This window comes from Rattus rattus, chromosome 1 (genome assembly GCF_011064425.1).
Source record: "Rattus rattus isolate New Zealand chromosome 1, Rrattus_CSIRO_v1, whole genome shotgun sequence".
Classification (NCBI taxonomy): Eukaryota; Metazoa; Chordata; class Mammalia; order Rodentia; family Muridae; genus Rattus; species Rattus rattus.
Window position 1 is genome coordinate 154,923,733 of NC_046154.1, and position 26,006 is coordinate 154,949,738.

Below are 26,006 nucleotides of genomic sequence, written 5' to 3' on the forward strand. Positions count from 1 at the left end.
TTTGCTTTGCCCTGATTTATTAGATCTGCTTCTCCATCTACCTATCTCTTTCTATATGTATATATATATATATATATTTTCTCTCTCTCTCTCTCTCTCTCTCTCTCTCTTTCTCTCTCTATCTCTCTCTCTCCTTTTTGGCGTCAGTGTGGCTCCTTAGGAATCTGCCCAGCCCACTGGGATTCTTCTGACGTCCCAGGTCCCCCTGTGTGGCCATGTGGTCCCTGTGGCGGGTGGGCAGCCATGCAACTTGGTTTCCTTTTAAGGCAAGGAGTTATTTGAGGTAGAAGACATGGTGGGTGCAGACACCCCAGCCAGCCCCACCTGGCCGCTGCTGCCAGCACTGCCACTGGCTCCTGTCCGGTTACCCATGGTGTTGTTGGTACCACCTTTGCTGGAGGCGGGAGGTGGCGTAGGAGGTGGTGGCTGAGCGAACAGCACCCCTGGGACAAAGACAAAGGAGAGACATGTCACAGGGCTGGCTTCTCAGGGGCACAGGCCTACGATCCTAGCAACTCAGGAGGCTGAGGCAGGGGGATCACTGGTGTGATGCCAATGCAAGATACAGAGGGCTTTCAAGACCAACCACAGTGCACTGGCAAGACCCTGTCTGCCAACGGAGTCAAATGGGTGAAACTGGCCAGATAGTTCAGTGGGCAAAGGTGCTTGCTGCCCCCAGATCCCGAGTTGGATCACTAGGACTCAGGTTGAAAAAAGAAAAACAGACTCCCACAAGAGGTCCTCTGACCTCTGACCGGCCCCTCCCCCAGCTAATAGTCTTGTCCTCCCGGGGCAGTGCTGGGAGGACCCCGGGGCCTTACCTGTGTATACAATACCGTTCATCTCCACGGACATGCTAATACTGTTGCTGCCATTGGCACTGGTGAGATTTACAGCTGGGTCCTGGCGACTCTCAGAGGCTATAGGGACAGGAGACCCACCATGGAGGTCAGAGGTACCCTGGGCAGTGCCTCTATTGATTCCTGTCTACCTCCTCTCTAAGGGCTTTCAAAATTACCGGTGGGGTTACTTCATTTACTTGTTAATTCTCAGGACCAAGCGTGGTTAGGTAGCTCGAGCTAGTCCTGGACTCACTCACCCTACAGCTGGGACGACGGGTACAGACCGCCATGTGTGACCCTCGACCCAGGACTCCACATGACACGAATTCTAACCATCTCCTTGGAGGCTGCAGGTTCCCAACTGGACAGACTGAGTCTCTTACAGGGCTGTGCTAGCCCTGACACCTCTCTTCTCCGCCTGGCACGCATGGGGACGTGGAGGCTCCGAGGTCGTGGTACCTTGGCTATTGATCCGGATGTTCATGGGCAGCTGGGCTGTCATGGCCAGGAAGCTCTGCTGCACGGCTCGCTGCATGAGACGCTGCTGCTCGTCCGCAACCAGGGCCATCTTCTTTTCCGGAGGCTCCGTGGATTCCAGCTTCTCCCGGAGTTGTTCCAGGGCGGCTGCCTGGGCCGCAACTGCAGCCTGGGCTGCTGCAGCTTGCACAGCTGCTGCCTGGGCTGCTACGACAGGGTGGCCTGCCAGAGACACGGGTAGGCGGCCTGGGACTGTGATGGGGATGGCTGAGTCTTCCTCTAGACAGACAGAAGAGGGACAGATGGTCAGGAGGGACCTGGGGAAGAGCTGGCTTTGCTGCCACCAAGGTGAAGAGAAACAGACACTCCCAACGGGTTGTTTGTTTACCTCCTAAGCACGGGGATAACAGCCGATGTGCACCGCCATGCCTCACTGAGATGGTGTTGGCATGGCATGGCACCCACGGCTCACTGGCCGAGTACTCTACCCACTGAGCTACTGCCTCGGCAGTACCTGTCGGTAAGAATTCAGTGTCGCTGCAGACAAGACTGTCTACACTAGTGGGGACTTTCTTATTGAGAAGAGGTGGACCTGGGCTTTGTGTGTGCTGGGGACTTCATTCACAGGATGCTTTCCAACAACTTCACGAAACTCGGGTAGCTTCCCACCTGATACATAAGCCAAGCGCAGCAAAGATTAGTGAGCTGCTCAGGGGTACCCAGCATCAGGGTGGTTCAAAGGTCAAAGTGTCATGACATGTCTGGAGGGTCTGGTATGTGTCAAAGGTCTCCCTCCACAGCTTAGAAGGAAACACAAGCGACAAGTTAGTAACCTTTGTCACACACCAGAGACCGAAGCCATGATTGAGTAGAAAGGGGTGTAATGCTCAGTTAATAATGTCTGCCCTAGGGGTTGGGGATTTAGCTCAGTGGTAGAGCGCTTGCCTAGGAAGCGCAAGGCCCTGGGTTCGATCCCCAGCTCAAAAAAAAAAAAAACCAAAAAAAAAAAAAAAAATGTCTGCCCTAGTGTAGACACGAAAAGCAGAACTCAGTTAGCAATGTATTCTACAAACAGAAGATAGGTCATACATGAGGCATGTCTGTCATGGCAAAGAACTGCAGGATGAAGATTGACTGATTGTTGTCTTTCTGCTGTAGACAGGGAATTGAAGAGCAGGAATTGACTAGTAATGTCTGCCTCGGGAACAGACAGGGATAAAGAGAACTCTTTCTTTCTTTTTTTTTTTTTCTAAAGATTTATTTATTTATTTATTATATATAAGTACACTATAACTGTCTTCAGATACACCAGAAGAGGGAATCAGATCTGTTTACAGATGGTTGTGAGCCACCATGTGGTTGCTGGGAATTGAACTCAGGACCTCTGGAAGAGCAGTCGGGTGCTCTTAACCGCTGAGCCATCTCTCCAGCCCAAGAGAACTCTTTCTTACTAACTTGGGTTTATCATGGTTACCTAGAGAAATAAAAGGACAATCTCCTCCCCTCATGATTCACCTTTCTTGATCTTGGGTGTTGGGGTGATAGAGCTGCCATTGGTGCTGGCAGCAAGGCCCAAAGAAGTCACCGGTAGCTTGGGTGAGGACAGCATGCTGTGGGCTCCACTGGGTGAGTAAGCAAAGAGCGAGCCCCCGAAGCTCTGGCGCCTGCCCTCCCGGCGGTTGCTGTCTATGGCAGCCTGGAGCTCATTGGGGCTGCTCAGGCCTCGCCTCTCACACTCATAGGGGTAAAGATACTTCATGTACCTGTGGACAGGGAGACAAGATGGCACTGGAGAGAACCAGGGGAGTGTCACCTTGCCCCAAGCTCAGGAGAGAGGTGAAGGGGTATCTCAGAACACAGGTTATCGGTTATCTCAGGTCAGAAGAGGTGGGCTGTCTTAAGAGGGAGGAGGTGGGCTATCTGAGGAGGAGGTGGTGGGCTGTCTAAGGAGGAGGTGGTGGGCTGTCTGAGGAGGAGGTGGTGGGCTATTTGAGGAAGAGGTGGTGGGCTATCTGAGGAGGAGGTGGTGGGCTATCTGAGGAGGAAGAGGTGGTGGGCTGTCTGAGGAGGTGGTGGGCTATCTGAGGAGGAAGAGGTGGTGGGCTGTCTGAGGAGGTGGTGGGCTATCTGAGGAGGAGGTGGTGGGCTGAGGAAGAGGAGGTGGTGGGCTATCTGAGGAGGAGGAGGTGGAGCTATCTGAGGAGGAGGAGGTGGGCTGAGGAGGAGGAGGTGGTGGGCTGAGGAGGAGGAGGTGGTGGGCTGAGGAGGAGGAGGTGGTGGGCTGAGGAGGAGGAGGTGGTGGGCTGAGGAGGAGGAGGTGGTGGGCTATCCCAGAACATGGTGGTCAGGCCTGGCACTCACTGTGTCCGAAGTGTGAAGGCAGCGCTGGTGATGGAGGTGGGCAGGTTCAGCCCCTTGGTGATCTCCCTCCACAGCTTCTTGTTGATAACCTCTACCAGACCGCCCTTTTCGGTCACCAGCACATACAGCATGAACAGGTCGAGGACCTGCTTGGCCATGATGGGGATCCGGTTCACTGGAGTGCCTGTGGGGCATGGAGGAGGGGGAGGGGGAAGGTTGCTCACTGAACCTGCCAGAATCAGGCAGGGGCTGGGGCTCCTGGCACGGTGGCCACCTTGAGTCACATGTCCTGGACTCTGCAGGGCTCTGTGTGTCACCCCACCCTCCCCTCTCCCACTCCACAGCAGGACTTCCTGTGCAGACGCACGTGTGCACACACACACACACACACACACACACACACACACACGCTCCCTAAACCTTTCTAGAGCAGCATCACCCTCCCTTGGGCAACACACCTGCCTGCCTTAGTTTCCTCAAGAGAAGCCCCTGCTCACTGGGCTTGGGAGGACCCACAGGAGACTCCAAGGCCCCGGATCTTCCCACTCCAGGTTTCCAACAACAGTAGTTGCCAAACAACCACAGAACATCCCCAGGGCCCTTCCTCTGCCAGCCTCTGTCCCTCCTTGGCCATCCCCAGAGTGTGTGGCAGGCTTTGGTGGGGGCAGGGAGGGTGAACAGGATTTTCAGTGTGAAAGCAAGAATATCCCTTCTGCACCTGGTGACTCCGTGGCTTCTGCATCCCTCAAAACTTCACCTCTGTTTCCCAGGCCTGCTACAGACAGGGCCTATACTTTTCTGCCCATCTACACTCTAAAGCTTTTGTATTTCATGCCCCAGGCCCAGCTCAGGGCCCAGCCTTACCCAGACTCTTGTCTGTGAAGTTGTAGGCCCAGAAGGCCTTCCCTGCCAGCCTGCTTAGGAAGGGCCTTCACAACCCAGCCTGGTATACAGCAAGTGCTCAATAAAGAACACTGAAGACTGAACACTGACAGCCTCAACCCCAGCCACAAATATGGTGACGATTCATCTCTGTCTCATGAGAGGGAAGCCTCCCACCCTCTTTACTGAACCGGATGCTCTGAGGCCTGCCTCACCTGCACTGGGACTCCATAGTCCCTGCAAGACAGCACTGGGAGACCCTTTCCTACCCTTAGCCACCCCCTGCCTCTTGAGAGTAACAAAACCTCCCTTGGGTGTGAGTCAAGGAGTGCCCAGGGTGGTCAGTGTGAGGTGGACCTCGAACCCACCCTTTCAATCAAAGCTTGATCCTAGAGGGCAGGCTGGTGGAGGAGGAGTTTATATAGTCTAGGACCTGATGCGGGGCTGAGGCCAGGAAAGGTGGGGGAAGGTGGCAGGCGGTGGCAGGCGCACAGGCAGGATACCTCCCCCTACCATTTCCCATCTCCAGCAAACTCTGAGAGAATTCTGTTTCAAGGCCTCTGCTTTCTGATACAAGGGGGCAGGGTCATCTTTCCCTCCCAAAGAAGGGATCCGTGGGCAGCAGGTTGTGCTGACAGGGTGAGTGATGGTGGTTTGAATTCCAGTTCCTAATTACCGAAGACCTCAGAACAAAGCATCAGTGACGACTGGGGTTCTAAGGGGTACAGAGGAGTTTGTTGGTTTGACTGGGTGAGGGAGGCAGGGCTAGATTTGGGCTTTCATGGCCCTTTGTGGTCAGTGGCTACATTAAAGCATTAAGGTCCCTGGCCTTGCTGACCCCGTTATGGTGGGGGTGGTGAGCAGGATGGTCAGCTCTGTGGCCCAGAGGCAGCTGGAGGCCTCCTGCCTGTGCGGGGCTGGGGCAGGTGGGCATGCACGATAAGGCCGGGAGGGGAGATCTCTCCGGCCACATGAAGGCAACAGGGCTGGACCTGAGGGCTGGGTCCTGTGGGTCCTATGGATAGCTCAGGGGCTTCCTCACACCCACAGGGACCCGCAGGCCACACCCCGCCATGGAAGGGTTAACTCAGAGGCCACTGGGCTGGGCCACAGGATCAGGAGGCCACAGTACCCCTTCTTCTTTGCCTTCCGGTGGGCAGGCCTGCAAGCCTGTGTTTACAGAAGCTGGGCCCCAGCGATGGCCCCGGGCTGGCCTCAGGCCCCCTCCACCCCTTCCTGCTGCACGGGCTGAGGCCCAGACCCCTCCTCGGCCCTTAGTTTCCTCCTGTACAACACGGGTTGTAATGACCCAGACCCAGCCGGTCTCGCCCTCCAGGGAGAGGGAGTTTGGGGTGGGGAGGGTTGTCCCTGGTCCACCTGAGTGAGGCGCTGGAGGTGGAGCTGGGGACAGTCAGATATTGGGGAGCACTCACGGGAGACGCTCTTGCTCCCCCATCAGACCTTTCTGCCCTGGGAGGTGCTCACCCCGCTTCTGCATGAAGCTGAACAGGTCGTCCAGGAACTCTTTCCTCTTGGGGTCTGCGTCCAGTTCATAGAGCTGTGGGCATAGAGTTGGGATGGGTTGGTGGGTGGGAGAGACATGTCCCCACCGCAGGGAGACAGCAACAGGAGCTCAGCCAACCCCACACACCCCAAGCCGCAGACAATGCCAGCCCCCTCCACAACGGCTAGGGGTCACTAACCAATGGTCCTTCCCACCTCCCCCAGGGTTGGGAGCTCTGGGCCTTATTCCACAAGTCCATCAATCTCCTGTTTGCCCAGTTCCTGAGGCCTGGGCTCCTTTTTCTCATCTCCTGTGTAGAGTGACTGAGCGACCTTCTGCCCACCCAGGCTGTGTGGTTGGCGGGTGGTGGGGGTGATGCGGGGCTGCTGTCACAGGACTATGTCCTGGGTGCCTGTGGGCGCTGCGACTCTGGCGAGCCGAGGGAAGTGGGGCGGGGATAATTAGATGCTCCACTGAATACCAGGCTTCAAATTAACCTCCAGGAATGCAGCTGGCTGGACGTGGGGGGCCTAGAAACCACCAATTACACCTGGGTCTGCGTGATCCATCATTTGGCCTCCAAAAGCTTGGTGGGAGCAAGCACGGGCAGTTGGGGCCAGACCGTCCTTCCGACACACACCGTGCATGTTCCTGCCCCCGCTCCCGCCGCCCCACCATGCCTCATTTTCTCCATCTGTTCAATGGAGACCATTGATGGGGGTAGACTGCCATCCTAGAAGGGAGTCAGGAGCCCAGGCCTCTGCCCTGGGTGGCCCAGCTGTCAGCTGCCCAGCTCTGTCTGCACCCCACCCTGGGCCAGCCAGCACCAGACTGGCCGGCCCACATTCCTGAGTCCAGGGAGGCCTGCTCTCCCTCTCCAGGCTGCCTGAGGGGTGTGGGGCCTTGAGGGGCCTCTGGGTGCCACACACAAGCACCCAGGGCCGGCTGGGGCCTCCACATCTGCCCAAGGGGGTTCTGCCTTCTCTGGTGAGGAGCACAGAGCCCGAGAGCGTGGATCCACGGGTGTCCAGTACACAGCAAGCACCTAATAAATGCCCCACACTGCAACTTGATTTCCGCCACCTTGATGTGTGCGGTGTAGCACAGATGGGCAGAGAGATGGTGGGTGGACTTGTGACCAGAGGAGTGGCTAGAGCCTCCAATCCCAGGGGAGGACTTGAGACCTTGGGGAATCCCAGACCCTCCAACTTACAGCAATGGCTATAACTCTAGAACCCTTTCCTGGTCTCCAGGGTCTACCCTCGTGGGCGTGGCCCACTCCACATGACAGTGTTATAGAGAGGCTCCTTCCTCAGGTTCCCCATCTTCATTTAAAAGCAAGCCAGATTGTGATAGCAAGCCTTTAATCCCAGCATTCAGGGAGCCAGAGGCAGGCAGATTTGGGGGTTTGAGGCTAGCTTGGTCTACAGAGCAAGTTCCAGGACAGCCAGCGCTACACAGAGAGACCCGGTCTTGAAAAATCTGAAGAAAAGAAGGAGGAGGAGGAAGAGGAGGAGGAGGAAGAGGAGGAGGAAGAAGAGGAGGGGGAGGAGGAGGAGGAAGAAGAGAGAGAGAGAGAGAGAGAGAGAGAGAGAGAGAGAGAGAGAGAGAACAAGACAGAAGGGCAGCGCCTACAGCTCAGTGGGTGGAGCGCTCCCCAGCGCACAAGGCTGTGGTGGGTTCCACCCCCCCAGCACCTCATAAACCAGGCATCTTAGCAATGGGCCCTGTCATTCCAGTACTCAGGAGGCGGAGGCCAGCCTGGGCTCCATGAGACCCTGTCTCAAAACAACAACTGCCACTCCAAACACAGTCCTATCTTGAACGGTCAGGGAGGGGAAACTGAGGCTCAGCGTGGTGTGCAGCTGCCTCACTATGGAAGGCACCATCCATGTCTCTTCTCCTAAGAGATTCCAAAGGACCAGAGGTAGCAAGGCCTGATGGGAAGCCTAGGAATACAGGACATCAATTCAAAGCCATAAATGGGGGACCCATGGGGATCCCCTAGCTGCCTGTGGGGAAGGGTCAACAACAAAGACAGGCTGTAAAAGCCCTAGCTTTATGGAGATCAGGCCCTCCTTCTGGCTTCCCTGTGGGAGGATGAAGTCCCACGCTGGAGAAGCTGGCTCTAGGGAACAGTGTCCGATTCCCCTTCTAGTCGTACGCCTAGCACTGTGGCCTTTGTTTTTGCCAGGGTTTGTTTTTCCTTTATGAGAACTTTCCAACTGGGGTGTGTGTGTGTGTGTGTGTGTGTGTGTGTGTGTGTGTGTGTGTGTGGTGTCTGTCTGTCTGTCTTTTTTTTTTTTTTTTTTTTTTCGGAGCTGGGGACCGAACCCAGGGCCTTGCGCTTGCTAGGCAAGCGCCTACCACTGAGCCAAATCCCCAACCCCTGTCTGTCTTGAGACGGGGTCTAACCTGGAACTCCTGGCAACCCTCTTGCTTCTATCTCCTGAGAGCTGGGAGGACAGGCCTGAGCCAGCACCAACCCTTCCAGACCTGGCTGGCCCTGGGGCCCAGCTGCCCACGGTCACATCCCATCTGTAGGTTTCTGTTCTGACCACACCTGGGCGCTCAGGGCCGTTCCCACAGGGGCCCAGGGCGGTGTCCCAGAGCAGAGGGGCCCTGGTTGTCCTCAGCCGTTAAAAAAAAAAAAAGACTGCTGTGTGTGTGTGTGTGTGTGTGTGTGTGTGTGTGCGCGCGTGCGTGTGTTGTGCGCATGCGCTCACACACACACACATATGCATGTGTGGGGCCCCTGAGAAAACCTTTGTCCCCCAGGTTGTGGCAGCCCAGGCCCCCTACTGGCTCCCCAGGGCTCCAAAGTCCACAGGGCCTCACCTGGGACAGGCGCCAGGCAGGGTGGACCCCAGGAACGAAGACATTTGTGTAGGGCCTGGACCCAACCCAGCATGAAAACTCCCTACACTCCTTCAGTTTGGGGAACAGCAGGCACACAAAGACTGACTCTGGTCTAAGTTTGACACCCAGCTTGGTCCCCAGGCTCCAGAACCCCATGAAAGGCAGTGGTCACCTGACAGATGGGACCATTTTTGGTTTTATTTATTTATTTTGAGGAGGGACTCATTAGCCCAGGCTGGCCTTCCGCCCTATTCCTCGCCCCAGCAGTGCTGGGAAGGCAGGTGGCAACCTCACCTCCCTGACTGGGGACGCTTTTTAAAGGCACACTGGCACCTGCTGTGGGAACTCAACCTGTTTTCTCCTTAGTGATCAGATTTGAGTCAGCAGCCCCCACACCCCCAGGTGAGCGGGGAACCCAGAAAAGCCATCTGGAGACACAGGGGCCTTGAAGGCTCTTGGGGAGTCTCTGCTTGAGTCTCCCTGTGCATGTTCACTCTCTGTAAGGAGTTGTTAAAAGGGCTTTCTTTGACCACATTGGGGGGCACACATCTTTAATCCCAGTACTCCAGGCAGAGGTTGGCAGATCTCTGTGAGTTCCAGGCCAGCCTGGTCTGTAGAGTGAGTTCCAAGACAGCCAGGGCTACAAAGAAACCTTGTATCAAAAATCAAGTGGGCTGCAGCTGCGGCTTCCGGGTTACAAGCACTGACTGTGCCCTTTTTGTTTCTTTGTTTTTGTTTTTTGTTTTTTTTGTTTTTCCGGAGCTGGGGACCGAACCCAGGGCCTTGCGCTTGCTAGGCAAGCGCTCTACCACTGAGCTAAATCCCCAACCCCTCTCGACAATCTTTATAAGAACACCCAGACACAAAGGCTGCGATTTCCCTCATAGCCTGCATCAAACTCCCAACCCCATCAGAACGCTTCCTTCTCCCAGCTGCCCAGGGATGAGGGGCTCAGAGCTCTGTAGTTTCAGGACTGGGCCACACATCTCCCCTCTTCCTTCCTGCCAGACAGGTCCTGCTAACCTCCGCCACTCTTACCAGGAAGAGACCTGCCTGGCCATCTGGGCCTCCTGGGTGTCTTTACAGAGCCAGGCCCCAGGGCCTTTGCACTGTCTGGTCCTTCATCTAAGCCCCCTTTCCCACTGCAGCGAGGCCTTGGGCACCAGATGACTCAGCTCTGCGGGGGAATTCCGAACCCTCCTGGGCAGACACACCCATTCTATCCTGCTACCAGGATTCACCTGGACACATTCTTCGCTTCCAGGAACTGAGGCAGAGGTGATCTGTGAGTAACAGATCACCAAGGACCAGCAGGGCACTTGGCTGATCCTTTTTGATGGGACCCCAGGGTGTGGTAGTGTACACCTAACACCCTACACTGGAGGAGGGTGAGACAGGAGACGGCTATGACTTCCAGGTCAGCCCATGCTGCAGAGGGTAGGCCCTGTCTCAAAACGAATTTAAGTTCCATCCCAGCATCGAGAGGCCAGGAGAGTCTGAAGCTCAAGGTAGACTAGGCTATATAGTGAGTTAGAGGCCAGCCTGGGCTACATCAGACCCTGTCTCAAACCGTGAAATAAAATAAAAAAAGAAATATATGTTTCCAGTTGTAAAGCACTGGTTGGAGGGGATGCCGAGCACTGGCCACATAGTACTGACTGCAAAGGTCAGAGCCACAGAGATGCCTGAGTTAGAGCAGCGAGTTAGAGCAGCGGTCAAGAAATCCAATCGGCAGGGCGGAGTGGGGTGGGGCACGCTGGAAATCCCAGCCCTCCTGAGGCAGAGGCCAGCCTGGTCTATGGAGAAAGTTCCAGGATCCGCAGGGGTGCACAGAGAAACCCTGTAGGAGGGGCTTACTGAGGCCTGGGATGGCAACTGGATGGGTGGGAACCGGCGCGGCGCTACTCCACCGGCTCTTCCCCCGGTGCCTTTCTCCTTTGACCCACGGGGCACGGGGTGAAGGTCTGGGGCTGCCATTTTCATATTTGGAGTGTTGTAAACATTATTGAGCTCTTGAGGCCAACGACAGACCACGGGTGCGCTATGACCGGATGCGAGGACCAGGCCAGCAGCTGGGAAGACGAACTCCCCCAGGAGGCCGCAAGTTCAAGGCAACCCTGGGTAACTTAGTGAAACCCCTTCTCAAAATGAAAAGAGAGGACTGGGGATGTAAAACAGGGGTGTAGCCCCCGCCCCCCAGAAGCTCCCGGTGAGGGGCTGGGGGAGTGGTCAGGGTTGAGCAGACGTCTACCTAAAATGGGTAAATTAATCTTGGAGGGATGCTAAGCACTCTAAGAGAGAAGTCTCCCCTGGCCCTCTGCGTACAGCAAGAGCATCATGAATGTGCAACTTTCTGCTGCCCCAGCCCCCTTCTGGCCTCAGGGTGCACCTGAGGGGCAGGGGCTTCCCCTCCAAGCTGGCCACCCAGCTCTTTCATTTCCCGTCAGTTCTGTGGGCAATGCGGGCCAGCTCTGGCTCTTAGGAAATTGGGGAAGTGATTCTGGGCTGGGTCAAACATCTGTCTGTTCAGCTGCCTCCTGCAGAGGCTGGCCCCCTCTCCCCTCAGAGCACACTGGATGCCTCCTCACCCACGAGGCAGATATTAATAGCCCTTCTGAAATGACCATTCGGAACCACAGGAGTGGCTGCTACACACGCTGGCCTCTGTGTTCCTGGCTGCAGGGAAACTTGCAGACCTCCAACCCAGCTCTTTCTTCTGAGTAGATTATAGGTCAGCCTCACTTCCTGAGAAGGAAGGGGGTTGTGCCAGGTTGATGACAAGACACATGTGCCCGGCAAAGGTCAAGCCCAAGGAAGACAGCCAGATGGCAGAGCAGAGCTGCTCGTGCTAGCTTGCTTTACAACTGGGAAATGGGAGACACAGGGCTTGGGCAGCCCTGGGATCAACATACAGGCAATGGCTAAGACAGAAAGTGCAGGGGTTGGGGATTTAGCTCAGTGGTAGAGCGCTTCTAGGAAGCACAAGGCCCTGGGTTCGGTCCCCAGCTCCCGGGGGGGGGTGGGGAGTGCAAAGAAGTCTGAGTGGCAAAGGCCCAAGGTGTCCTCCCTTAGCCCTACGGAAGCAAAAAGAGACTGAAGAGCCACTGTGGAGCCTTTCAGAGACTCGGTGGGACCTCACAGAGATCAGTGAAGGGCAATGCCTAGTGCGAGGGCCAACTGTTCAAAGGTCGGAAGCTAAGCGCAGTGGCTCGCAACTTGTTGATCCCAGCTACTGGGGAGGTAAAGGCAGAAGGACCACAAAAGGCCAAAACAAAATCTTTGTGCGAGTGTGTTTGGGGCGTGGCTTGAGGTGGAGCCCCGCCTAGAATCCGCCAGTGGGGGGCTGGGGGCGTGGTCAGGGCGGAGCCCCGCCTAGAATCCTACAGTTACTAGTTTCTCCAGCTATCTCCCAGCATGGCCTCGAAAATACCAGAAGGACTTCCCTATGGAACAGTGTGAACCTGGCTGTCACACTGGATTCTCAGGACAGGACCTGGGATCCCTTCGTTGGCTGCAGACAGAAATGGGGTCCAACCCTTCATCTAGACATCCTGCTGGAGGGTCCTCATACCGTGAAATCCAGCCCTATGGGGTGGCTCCAAATGTCCACCTCTCACTGCAGGGAGCTCCCATCACACATCAACAACAGAGCCAATGAACCCAGATACATCCAGCCAGCACCCTGTCCGAGCTCTGGGCCCTTGCTATGCAGCCGGATGTGGTGGCAGACAAACACATTAACAAGACCATGACCAAATGACAGCAGCCAGCTATGCTCTGGATGTAAGCCCTGTCTATTTCACAGAGGGGAAACTGAGGCTGAGAGGAAGAAATGAGGAAGATGTGGCCTTGGAGACAGAAAGGGTGGGTGGGTAGGCAGACAAAATGGCGGGTGGGGGACCCACCTCCCCTCGGCACATCCCTGGGTGACTGGACAAATGTCAATCTCCTATAACTTGATCCCCATATGGCAACATCCAGACCCAGCCTCTCGACTGGCCCTCTCCTCCTGTTACACACAAAGCCACAGATGCACCCAGACTGGATGGAGGTGCTGGACACAGCTGGGAACATAGCTGGTAACCTCAATCAGCCATGAGGACACGCCCATTTCCCCCAGACAGGACCCCACCCCATGGAGACAGTGACATAGACTGGCTCACCCTACCTGCCTGCTCCAGTGCGTCCCACAGGGTCTCCTATAGCAGGGCTCTTTTGCATTTTTTTTTTTTTTTTGACAGGGTCTCTCTTCCCAGCTCTGCCTGTCTGGGAGCTGGCTATGTAGACCAGGCAGGCCTCAAACTCATAGAGATTAACCTGCCTCTGCCTCCCAAGGGCTGGGATTAAAGGCGTGTGCCACCGTACAGCAGGGTCCTTCAATGTGACCCCATAGTACACAATAGTTGTCTGACGAATGTTCCCGAAGGCCTGAGCAGGACCTGAGACTCACGTGAGCTTATCAAGGACCCAGAAAGTCTGTTCTTGACAGTCATCTGGGGAGCCTCCTGCCTCCACCTCTGGCTGGGCTGAGAGGTGTGAGAGCCGTGAACGTGCTCTACCACTGAGCCCAGACCCAGCTCCCTGTCTGTGGTGTTATGAGAAGTACTGTGTGGCAATCCTCCTGCCTCCGCTTCCTGAGCCTAGAATGGGTGTGTGTGAAGTGGGGACACAGGGCTCTGGCGTGGGGCCTACCATAAGCCCCTTATCTGACTGGCAGGCATTGTGCAGATCCGACAGTGCCTGGTCTCCAGCACATTTGAATCTGATAGGAGGCAGTCTCCAGGGGTAGCCGGGGTGCTGACCCCACCAGCCCGCCACCCACCCACTCAAGGACCCACAGACCCTGGCCTGGCCCTGACCACGGGGCAAGGCTGTGTCCCCAGACCAGGCCTTCAATGGACACATTAGTTAACATTTAACCCTGTGACCCCCAATTGTCTGCTGGCCATGCGCGGCCAGGCGAGCCGGGAAGGGGCGGGCCATGGCCACTCTGTGCGTGCCACCCACCAGGCCGCACCAGGCCGTTCCTGGGCTGGTTTTAAGGATGGGTAAGCTTGGTCATGCTTGACAGCCAGCAGAGGCCACACTGACCTGGCTCTCGAAATGACATGTCTGCTACAGCCTACACTCCCTCCCTCATTGAGAACGACTATTTACATGGGTTGATGGGTTCCCTGAAGACAGGCCTTTGTGGCAAGTAGGGAAACTGAGGCAGGAGTCAGGCAGAGCCTGCCTGGGATAGAGGACCCAGCATTGGCTATATCTCAGTTTCCACAGTCACTGCCTCAGCCCAGCCAGTACAGGCCCACATGTGCCCAGACCACAGGATCTGCAAGTTCTCTCACCAACAGCGGGGTGGGTATGTACACACACGGACACACACTCACAGACACACTCACAGACACTCACAAACACACCAGAGACTCACCACACACAGACACATAATACGCACACATACCACACACACATGCACACACACACACAGACACACCACACTAGACATATAGGCACACAACATGCAGATACATGACACATAGACACACATGCACATGTAGACACATAACACAGATACCCCACATAGACAGAGATACATAGACATAGAGACAGACACAGACATGCACAGATACTCCACAATATAGACACATAGAGACAGACAGACAGACAGACAAGCGCGCGCGCGCACACACAAACACACACACACACACACACACACACACACACACACACACACACGAGCACAGATCCACAACGGGCCCAGGGATAGAGACACAAAGACGGTGAGACACCTGCCTGCGTGACTCTGGGTCCCTGCAGTCACAGTCACAGAGCCCTGGCAGCCGCCCACCAGGTTCATCACTGTGGTGTCCCACGTCCAGTATAGATGCAGCCACCACACCCTCTCAGGGACCGCAGCTTTTGGGACACCGCTCCCTCCGCGGTAGCGTGTGTTATTAGAAAGCGTGGGGCGGGACAGAACTTGACAACAGGTCACAGGGTGGGGAGCCTGGCTGGCGGCAGTGACCTGGTGGCCGAGTTGGCGGCGTAGGGACCAGATAAGGTTCTTCCGGCTGACTCAGCGCAGTTCCCGGGGGTTGGCACGGGTCGGGGCGCGGTGCCAGGGCTGGCGGGCAGGCACCCTCCTGTGCCTGCCACAGCTCTCTGGCTCAGCGCCAGTAGCCACAGCGACTTTGATGAGGTTGCCCAGGGGCTTCCCAACACCTCCAGTCCCTGACTCCCCGGCACCCAGGACTCTTAAGCCCCAGGAAGACTCTGGGCCGAAGCTGGCTGCCAAAACTGGCTGGCAGCCCAGAGACAAACATGCCCCAGACAGTGACGCTGCCACCATTGGAACCTGGAGACTGACCTCCGGGCCACCATCGCCCAGGCGGCCTCGGTCTGCCCGGCACACCACTCGCTTCAGAAAACGTTAGCCTACCCTTCACCTTCTAGACTCTTCAGTCCTTGGCTCCAAATTCACCCAGTGCCTCTCTATTTCCTCACTGCTCCATGAAGGCTAACTCCGGTTCCCTAGATTATTCTAGAATGTCTAAGACGTGAACCCTTCCCTTCTTGCCTGTCAGTGGACTCCTACATGCTCATCAAAGCCCCTGCTGCTATGTCCCTTCCTGCCACCCAGCCCTATGTCCCCTAGGCAGGACAGGGAACGATCTGCCCACCCACCTCCTCCCCAGTCCCCGCATGGCCCCAGAGGATCCTAGTGTCATTCTGAGCAGAAGGAGCAGAGCGTGTGAGTGGCCGGTGTTGGAAACTATCACTATCAGCAGCCATGAAAGTTTTGCCCCAGGCAGACAAGGTAGGCGACAGGCACAAGGACATGCACAAGGACACGTGAGGAGACTGCAGACAAACCTGTCAGCCCCGCCCAAAGCTCCCACCTCCAACACCTGGCTCCCGGTCCATTTCCCTGTATAAGGAACAAGGCGGGAGGGGAAAAAAAAAATCACAACAGCTGCCCTCAGGCTAGAGGCCTCCCGGGACACTCCGCTTCCCTCTCTGCTGGAATGTTGGTCGGTGTCCTGGATAAAAGTCGACTTTAGGGAGAGGGGGCAAGATGGGTCAGGGAGTAAAGGAGATTGCAGCTAAGTCCTGTGACCTGAGTTCAAGCCCCGCCCCTGACCCAGAGGAAAGGAAGAGAGAACGGACTACTTCAACTGTTCTCTGACATCCGTGCGGGCTGATCGCACGAAACAAACACACAAACAAGTGTAAAACAAAACAGAACATTTTTAAAGGGCGAGGAAGAAAGGTGGAAGACATGGCCTGGGGCCCCAGCTGAAATCGTGAGCCAGCCTGGACTACGTACAGCACCAGATCATGAGCTGTACCTATGAGAGGGATATGTGACTCCTGACCTGCCAGGGACTCGCTGTCTCTGTGAAGGAAGGAGAGGCTCAGTGAGGCTGCTGGCTTTCTCTAAAACCACGCAGTCACCAGGTTCTTTCTATCCACCCTCGGCCAGAATCTGAAGAGGGCGGGAGGCATGGGACTATGCACATCCTGTGCCTCAGTTTCCTTCCACAGTCCCTTCCTTGTAGATGGGATAAGGAGCCTATTAACTTTACTTTTTCCCCCAACATGTTCTTTGGAACTCAGTATGCAGCTCAGGCGTGGACTTGCCATCCTCCTGCCTCTAACTCTCACGTGCTGGATGAAATGTGAACACTGGTCTGCCTGGGCGGGAAATGAGAGCCTCACATTAGCCCTGAACTCCTTAATGCTCCTGCCTCAACCTCTCTGGTGCTGAGGGCGACAGGCACACACTACGGCCATTTCTGAGGTCAGGCTTGGGTTCCGCAGGCAGGGAACGAAGTACAGAGGAGGCCCTCCCCGCACATGGGGAACGGAGACAGTCAGCGGCCGTCCACAGAACTCCTAATGGGCACTTATCCTATTACTCTTCTACCTAGCAATTTCACTGCAGGCACACGCCCAAGAGGAACAAGAATGAACCCACGGAAGCCAAAGACAGAAGCTGGAGAGCCAAAAAGGTGGAAGCCAGAGTCAGCATGGAGGCAATGACCGGGGCAGCAATCGGTCCACACACCATTGTATCACACGGCCGGCTGCCTGCGGGACCAGGGACTGACACGGCACAGGGCGGCTGTGCTCAGTGAGGGATCCTGCGTGGTGGGTCTCCGCCACAGGAAGTGTCCAGAACAGTGGACAGGAACGTTGGGAGCTGTGTAGTTGACAAGGGACCAGGCTGTGGAGGTGGAGATAGAGAAACTGGAACATTCTGAACTTAATAGTTATTTTGCTTGGCCATAAACTTGAATGTGAGTGAGCTAGAAGCCAGGCATGGCGGTGCGTGCCCATTAAACCAGGATTCGGAGGCTGAGGTGGGAGAGCATCCTGAGCTTCACGGCAAGTGTCAGTCACATCAACAGCTAAATGTGATGACTTATGACTCATGCTGTTAATCCCAGTGGGGGGGTTGGGGGGCAGGGGAGCAGGTCTCAGTGAATTCAGGGCCAGCCTGGTCTACAGAGTTTAGGACAGCCATGCCTACACAGAGAAGCCCTGTCTTAGAGAAACAACGAAAAGCCCACAAAAGACTGCCACCTTGAAAAATCCCAGCTAAGCCATTGTGAGCCGGGTGTGGCCCTATGGAGACAGGAAAGCTGCAGGATGCTCGGCCAATGCCAGGAGACCCAGATCCTAATCAGAGCCACTGACCTCACCCCGGGTCCCCTCCCCGGACCCACAGCCCAGGGTGGATCCCAGCTGTCTTGGCTCAGCTGGTGGAAGCCAGCCGTGGCCAAGAACGGGAAGGAAGACACGGAGACAGTGCCAAGTGGCCAGCCAGCCAGCCAGCCAGCACCGCCACGTGCCGGGAAGGGAGTGGGGCAGAAGCCAGAGTCAACACAGGCTGCCGGGCCTGGGGCTGACATCTGTGGGGCTGGCTGGACCACTATTGACACAGACGGCAGAGGTGCCAGGCCAGCAGGGCGGCACGTGGAACCTTCCGCAGAAACATGGTGAACAGTCCCAGGGCAGTCTCTGCTAACATCATCCCCAAATCCATCCTGTCCTGTTTCCTATAGGACTCGTTGGCCAACTCCCTGTGTCCTCAGTTTCCCTGTCTGCAGCTGCACAGAAACCCCCCCACAGGCTGTGTCTCTGCATGACCTCTGACCCTGCCCAGGATCTCCCCAGACAGGTCCTGATAATGGCTCTCTTGGTGCCCCTTTGTCTCCCGCACTGCCACCCTTTATATGCCCAGCCAGCATGGAGCACTGGGGTCTGTCAGCATGCACAGGGGACACCCACAGATCTCTGACCATAAAGGGCAGTCTCAGGCTCGTCTTAGTCCCTGAGCTGTGACACGGTGGGACAGAGGTGTCTAACTTGCTGGGGTTTGCAGGGAGCTAAACGCCAGGCAGTGAGCAAGTCAGGAAACGTCATAGGTGTAACCTGGCCTCAAAGTGGCTATGCCAGTAAAAGCACAGACCTTGGGGACTCACAACTCCAGGCCCTGACCAGGCGACAGACCTGTCAACTCCTTAGTAAGACACTTCAGAATGGCCCAGGCTGCCTCTGTCAGACCAGGGAGACTGAGGTACAAAGTGGGGTGGAGACAACACAGCCCAGCCAAGCACGGACTTTTATGTGCAGTGTGTTTACTGAGAATCTCCCGGGGGGAGGCGGCGGTGGCTGGGGGACCAGTGTTGAAGCCCACAGCCACCTCTGGGCCTAGGGTGGGACTGGGTCACACCCAGGAGCAGTGACGTCCATTTGACAGGTCAGCTGTCAGGTTGCCCAACACGCATCTAAGCAAGCTGGGGCGAGAAGCAGAGAAGGAAGGTGAGGCTGCCCCACCCAGCCCAGGCCCTGTCTCAGCAGGTCCCACGAGGGCAGAGGGTTAGCCCCTCTCCGTTCCTCGAAACTATTCTTTGTGCTCCAGGACCTTTGCATGGCTCTGCCCCCAAGTATCATAACCTTAACCCAACCTGAGACCTCTTGGTGCCTCAGCTCAATGGCTTCTGCATCGGAAGGGAAAGGGGCCTGTTCCTCAGGCCCTACCCAAAAGCAGCGCTCAGGGTCCCCCTTTCCCCCCACAAAGCTATTCTGACCAGCTCTGTCACAGAGAGAACATCAGGAGTCCCCAGCCATCTCTGGGGCCACCTCGTAGGCCACACAGGACTTGGCCCTGGAGCCAGCCCGGGAGCCAGTTTCCTCCCGGCCACACACCCAGGGTTGGCTGGAATGCAAGGCCCCAGCCGGGCAGGCCAACCATCTGGTTTCCATCGGCCTGCTGACTTCAAAGGCTCCCTGCTGGCCACTTCCTCCAGCTTGGCCGCCCGCAGGGAAGAGCTAGGGCAGTCCCAGCTTCCTCCATGCCCCTCCCAGGCACAGGAAGCCTGCGTGGGGGTCCCATAGACCGCCTCCTGCCTGCTCCACCAAAACCAGCACCCCTGGAGCTGTTCACCACAAGCCTTCATGCTCTGGCTTCTGCACATTCACAATTCTGTAGCCACCAAGTGTCCCTCCGTCCCACCCTGGACCAGGACTGCCATGGGACCCTCTGGACACTGCAGCCGACGCCCATGGCACAACAGCTCTCCAAGGCTGATTCCACAGCCTTGTCTCGGGGAGCCGGGCCACCTGAACTCATGAACTAAGAGCCCGTGAACCAGAGCTGGGCGCTGGGCGCCTTCCTCTACAGCTCTCCACCTTAGGTTTTGAGGCAGGATCTCTCATTGACTCTGCTAGGCTATATGGCCAGCCAGTCACAGGAATCCTCCTGCCTCCACCCCAACACCAGGATTGTGAAAGCACACGCCATTGTGCTTGGCTTTTCACACGTGCACTGAGGATCCGAACTCAGTCCTCCTGTTTGCACAACAAGCTCTTCATCCACTGAGCCAGCCCCCGACACCTACAAAACCCTTTCTCCTGGAGAGGACCGGGCAGAGCCCCACGGTATTCCCAAAGTTAAGCCTCACACAGGCTCTAGGCAGGGCCTCGCCAGGGTCCCGCAGTGCCCAAGTTAAAATGCCTGGGGTCTGTGGGGGTGATCAAAGGCCCCCAAGGGACCGGACCCAAACACACGGCCTACCTGTTTGAACTGCTCCTCAAATGTCCAGTCCCCATGGTCCGGTGGTGGCATCTGGGATGTCACATGACTGGGGTGGGCCGGGCCAGGTCCCAGGCGCTCAGGGCCACTGAGCATTCTGGGACCACCGTCTCCACGGAAGGTCTGAGCAGGTGGGGCCTTGCGGGTAAACAGGCCTGCGGAGCCCAGGCTGGCAGACTCTGGGAGGCCCAGGCCTTCTTCCTCCTCATCCTCCTCCTCTTCCTCAAAGTCATCTTCATCCTCCTCCTCCTCTTCCTCCTCCCCCAGTTCTTCCAGCTCTTGTTCTTCCCACTTGGGCTTCCTGGAATGGACACAGGGCACCCTCTAGTCAGGGGAGAGCCAGGCTCCACCTTACCTCAGTAGCAAGGACAAGCCCACCTACAGCCCCAGCCTCAGTTTCTCCCTCTGCAAATGAGATATGCAGCCATGGCCTCTCAGGGCACCAAGTGGGTCCCTGCCCACATCTTTTTTTTTTTTTTAAGATTTATTTATTTTATGTATGAGCACACTGTAGCTGTCTTCAGACACACCAGAAGAGGGCATCAGACCCCATTACAGATGGTTGTGAGTCCCATGTGGTTGCTGGGAATTGAACTCATGACCTCTGGAAGAGCAGTCAGTGTTCTTAACCGCTGAGCCATCTCTCCAGTCCCCCGTCTACATCTTACTTCGCCCCTGAACAAACTCCTATAAGGGGCCCCACTACATCATCTCAAAGTTCTTGCCCCAGGACCTTTGCACACACGACTCCCAGCTCCCCGTGCTACTACACTCGACGTGAACAATTTTCCATCCACTCCTCGGTCACATTCTGTCCAAACTTGTCCCTCCTCCCCTATAACACGGTAGCTTCAGTGTTCTTGGCAGCATCTGGTACAGCCCCAGAGTTCACTGAGTCTCAGGACACCAGTATGGCAGACCCTCAAGGAAATCACAGAGGCACTCAGCAGACACTCGCTCAGAGTGCATCCTCCCCTCAGTGACTCTCACTGACGCCCACTTTTCAACCACGTAAGAAACAATGATTAGAAGCTGCTGTCCCAGACCCTAACACTCACGTGTCATCATCGGAGCCCATGTCCATCAAATGGCCGTCTCCCTCAGTGTGTCCCGGTCCCTCCTGGCCACTTCCATGCAGGGCAGGTGAACTCAGAGTCCCTCCCTGGGCTGTGTCTTCGTCCTCCGAGCCCCCGGGAGAGGACGGATGTCTCAAGCCAGCGGCAGCAGCCCGCATGGCAGCCAGTGCAGCCATCTGCGTCCTATGCATACGGGCATTCTCAGGCTCCCTGTCCTCGTCTGTCATGGTGGTTCGAGCCTGGACACCAGCGGGCTCCGGTGGCGGGGGTAGTGGAGGCTGTCGAGCCTCCATTTCCTGCCGGGCTCTCTGTTGCCTCTGAATAAGAGTCTCCATCACTGCCTGCAGCTTCATGGCCCGACGGGCCGGGCCACCCCGGGCACCAGGGGCACTTGGTGGGGGTGGCCCCCGTGGGGAGGGGTCTTGGCCGCACTGCAGCGTGGGGACTTCGGGGGAGCCGGAACAGTGCAGGGTGACGGCTGGCAGGGGTGGGGGCTGCCAACTCAGGGTGAAGGCTGGTGGGGCATGCCAGGGGCGACCAGTGGGATCCTTGTTGTTACGTTGGGCACCCAGGGGCAGAGGCTGGCGTCGGGCTCATTCAAGCACCTGCAGACTCCTGGGGGAACACAGCAAGAGATGAGGTCAGACTCCACCTGAGCCCCACTGACACCTCCTTCCCCAGAAGGCAGCTCTGCTGTCAGGAGAATTGCTCACACCTGCTCAGGGGTTCATACCCTCATCTGCCTGTCTGCAGGTTCCTCAGGACCAGGGTCACTGCAGTGGACACCAAGGGAATCTCTGGGTCCCCTCTGGGCAGGTCCACCAGAGACACCATGGGGTTATTGTCCCATAAGAAGAGTCGTGGGGGAGGGGCCTGGTGTTCCTGCTTCCTTATTGGTTGTACCCCCCTTCTAGACCTCAGAGTCCCTCTGGGTTCTGGATTCTGGCTCTAAGTTCTAGATGTTGCTTAGCCTGGAGAGGCCCTGGAAACCCTGGCCAAGATTATAGTCGCTGTCTAGGAGACCAATCACAATTTGCTTTCTCAGATATACCTCGGTGGGCCTCTGGGCCTTGGCGTGCCACCAGTGTGGTATAAGTGCCCACCTTGTCTCACACTTGGGAAAGGCAGCAGAGGGTGGGCACCAGGCTGTGCTGTTCCCGGCTCCCGGCTCCCGGCTCTCGGCAGAGGTCTGCCATCACTAGTTTGTAGAGCTCCAAGGGGTAAATGCCCCAGAATACAGCATGTGTCCCTGCCAGGAACCCTTGTGGGCATCCTTGGGCTAGCACCAGGAGCCAGGTCCCACCTGACCCCAGGCCGCACACTCGACCCCCAACATAACCCCCCAATCAGACAGTAGACAGTGCCCAGGGCCTACTGTCTGAAATCAAGGGACCATGGGGCAAGGGGAAAGTTTAGTTCACCTTGCAGACAGAGAGTCTGAGAGGTCACCCTCTGTCTAACCTGAACCTCAAAAGTCTATGCATAACTCCTGGAAATGACAGCTCCTGGCTGCTTGTTGCCCACAAGAGGGACATCCTGGTCACCTGCTCCCGAGTAAGGAGACCCCTGCACTTCAGGACTCTCAAGAGCTTCAAGGAGAATGGAGACATCTAAGGTCTCCCTCCCTAGACATCTGGTCACCCCAACACCCCCCTGCTGCACTTCCAGCAGATCTCTGGCAGGTGGGTGGCCCCAAAGAAAAAGGGAGCCAAGGGTCACCCCTGTCACCCTAGACTTCCCAAGACGGAAGATCTTGGAGGCCTGGACACAGCAGTGGCCCATCCAGCCTCAACACTCACTGTCTCCACACCCTGTGGCGGCTGGTAACCCTGGTCCACCAGACCTAAGAACTGCTGCTGGAGGGGACATTTTTGGACACAGTCTGACTTGATCCATCGCCCTTCCCCCACCCAGTGGAGCACACGTCCCCACCCCCCCCACGGAAATGCTGAAATCGACGCCCCTTCTTTGAGGGTGGGGGAATGTACAAGGAAAAAGCTAGAGGAAGCCCCTCTCCCAGCCTCCCGTGCCCCCTCCCAGGCCTGTTTGGTTTAATGACCCTTCCTGGTTGAGGGGTGGGGGAGGGGAACAGGGTAGGTTTCCACTGGTAGAGCTGGTGGTGGTGGAGGGGGGGCAGATGGGAACCCCAAAGCTGCCCCCAGGCCAGCCTGGACGTGCCCCCAACCTTCAGAGGTACCAGTACCCCTAAACTGATATGGCCCATCCTTATAGACCCCTCCCCCAGCCCTTTGTCCTTGGCCCCCACCGTCAATTTATAACATTCTTAGAAGATCTACTAGGACTTGGTAGCTGGTGTTTGTGGAAGGGGGGATCTGGCTGGAGTGGGGACGAGTCCCAGAGCCACACCCTCGTCCCCCACCACTTCCAAGCCTCAGGTCAGAGAGGGAGAGGAGGGAGGGCAGGGGCAGGGGGGAGGGAGGAGGGAGAGAGAGAGAGAGAGAGAGAAAGAGAGAGAGAGAGAGAGAGAGAGAGAGAGAGAGAGAGAGAGAGGTCACTAGCTCGGCCAGGCCTTGCAAAACACGGTTATTTGGAGTTGTGCAAGGCCAGGGCCCGAGGGTGGCGAAAGGGGCCCCTCTCTCCTCCCAGGGAGGTGGAGGGGGAAGGGCAGGAGCTGGGGAGGGGGCTGGGAAAGAAGGCACCGTGCCCCCCAAGGAGACGTGTGCAAAAACACACCCCAGTCAGAGGACAGATGTAAAGGAACAACAAACAAACAAACACCCCCCCAGCGGAGTCGGCATTTCAAAGGCTTCTTGGAAAGAGAGAGCTCCAGGATGGGGGGGGAGAACCCTGCTGCCCAAGCCGTAAAAAACGGAAGATATTTGACAAACCCGCTGCGAGTTGACACACACGCGCGCACTCCGCGCTTCCTGCTCCCTCTTTTGTGTCCGGGGGCCAGGGTGGGGGGGCTGGGACCCTACGGGAGGGTTCTGGATGTGCGCACCCCGCGGGAGAAGTGGGGACTCCCAGGGTATACTGGAGCTAGGGGACGAAATGGGGGGATAGGCGGACCCCACTGTACATCGGTTTGGAAGAGAAAAAGAACTGGAGGCACCGGGGCGTGGTGGCGCGCCGGGCCTGGGATTTTCCCAAGCATTTAAAGCTGCGGCAGGGGGATGGCCTCGAGTTTCAGGCTAGTCTGCGCTTTAAGCTGAGTTCTTAGTCAGCCCGGACTACACAGTAAAATCCTATCTCCAAACATCTTTTTTAATAAGAAAAAGCAAAACCACGTCCCCAGAGCTCAGCCCCCAGTCCTCTGCGCGTACAAACACAGACACACACACACTCCGGGTCCGTTTCCTTCCGCCAGGGGACAGCGCGTACTCGCGACCCCCGCGCACTCGCGTACCGGATGAAGGTCTCCAAGATCTACAACCGCGACAGCCACCCCAACTCTGATTCCGTCGAGTCGCCTACTCAGCCCTGCACCCCTTTACGCGCGCGTCTTTGCCTAACTTTGGAGACCCCGCAATTGTCAGTTTCCAGGGTGCCCTACGCTGACACCTTTAGGGGATATCGCTGGAGCCGAGCTGCAAAAGGCCTTACCGCTCGGGGTGGCCCGGGTGGCGCATGCCCGGGTGCCCAGAGTCCAGCCTGCTGGTGGCCTCCGGTGGCCTTTCTCCCCCTTGGCCTTCCCCTGGCGCACGCTCCTGGCTCCGGGGTCACCCGCCTCACCGAGTCTCTAGGCCGCGTCTACATCTCCATCCGTGTGGATCGGATAGGGACGAGGTCTCCGCGCGCGACCGGCCCCCCGCCCCGCCCCTCCCCCACCCAGCAGACGAATCGCCGTGTGACAAATTGCTCTCAGATGCAAATACCTCGCCGGTGATTCAGCAGCCCCGGGGACGCAGGAGGAGGTGGTGGGTGTCTCTGCAAGGTCCCCCTTTCCAAGCTTTCCCAGGACACCACACCGGGGTCCCCCCTCTCCAACTCAATCTGAGGACGTCCACGGTGGGAGGAGGTGGAGGGGAGCTGGAGAGCCGCCACAGAGTGGACGGAAAACTTCAGGTCGCGGCCCCTTTAAATGATAATAAATAATAAAAGGAAGGGGGAACCGGACTGAGGGACGCTCCGCCCCCACCTTAGGGACCGTGCGCAAAGTGCACGCCGCAGCCCACGGCGCAGAGGCCGCGAGCGGGAGGGCGGGGCTGCGAGAGCCCCATCGCGGGAATCCCGCAGAGTTGCAAAGGTTCCTCACCCCACCTCGGAGCGGAAAGCCACCTGGGCCCCCGGTCGTTTCCTGGTTTCACTCGGAACGTGAGATGGATCAGCCAAGCTTGGAGCTGGAACCTCCGCCCACGATGCTACCCAAACCTTCCCAGCCTGGGGCTCCGCGCCTCTGAAATGGGCTTTAAAACCCCGGAGAGGCTAGATCTGCGGGGGCCGGAACGCGGGGGTGTGAGGGTGCTGCGTGCGCAAAAGCACGGGATTGGGCTGCGCGCGCGTTCGAGGAAATGCGAGGAACCGTGACGACCCCACCTATGAGCCAGGGAAAGGAGGGCCATCTCAGTGAACCAACTCAGTGAAGCCCCTGCCTCGTCCAACCAGTTCTTCTCGGTAGAGTACTGGATTGAGGTCCCATTTTGCAGAGATGGGAAACTGAGGCATGATGTGAGCTCAGCCAGAAGTCGAGGCGACCCTAGTGGGTAACGCCAGTGCTCAGGGCAACCCCCGACTTCTACAAATTCCCCATGGTTGGGCCAGCTCCCTTGTTGGACTGTTGGGATCTTGAGCAGTCTGCCCGTTGAAAGCCACTTGTGTGCGTGGGGGGGGGGGCAAGTCTGGGGAGATGGGCCGATCCAAGTCCTGGGAACCCTCCCTAGAACCCGAGACTGCAGCAGGTGTTTGGAACCTTAGCCCGCGAGGCTAAAAGTTGCAGGTGGCAGGAA

The 26,006-nt window shown here is 57.1% G+C and overlaps 1 protein-coding gene across 3 annotated transcripts; it reads right to left on the reverse strand.

The window, feature by feature from the left end:
• Window positions 1-25,438, reverse strand: Arid3a (AT-rich interaction domain 3A). 3 transcript variants are annotated; one of them, XM_032908525.1, is made up of 9 exons: window positions 25,316-25,438; window positions 21,082-21,714; window positions 20,006-20,324; window positions 6,048-6,120; window positions 3,681-3,864; window positions 2,835-3,082; window positions 1,302-1,598; window positions 822-920; window positions 1-443 (listed from the first exon to the last, which is right to left on the reverse strand). In XM_032908525.1, exons 2-9 carry the CDS (start codon window positions 21,450-21,452, stop codon window positions 262-264), a joined length of 1,773 nt encoding a protein of 590 aa, XP_032764416.1. In that variant the 5' UTR covers window positions 21,453-21,714; window positions 25,316-25,438; the 3' UTR covers window positions 1-261. The 3 variants fall into 3 exon arrangements, with proteins under 3 accessions (XP_032764416.1, XP_032764396.1, XP_032764406.1); XM_032908505.1 differs by lacking the exon at window positions 25,316-25,438 and adding an exon at window positions 24,936-25,139; XM_032908515.1 differs by lacking the exon at window positions 25,316-25,438 and adding an exon at window positions 24,664-24,855.
• Window positions 25,439-26,006: the final 568 nt, after the last annotated feature.

Excerpts from the sequence above, each read along its gene's own strand:
- Arid3a (XM_032908525.1), bottom strand. The coding sequence starts at position 21,452 with ATGAAGCTGCAGGCAGTGATGGAGACTCTTATTCAGAGGCAACAGAGA. Across the intron at positions 6,121-20,005 it reads TTGAGGAGCAGTTCAAACAG|CTCTATGAACTGGACGCAGA; the intron begins GTAGGCCGTGTG and ends CTATGCCCACAG. Across the intron at positions 921-1,301 it reads CATCCGGATCAATAGCCAAG|CCTCTGAGAGTCGCCAGGAC; the intron begins GTACCACGACCT and ends CTGTCCCTATAG.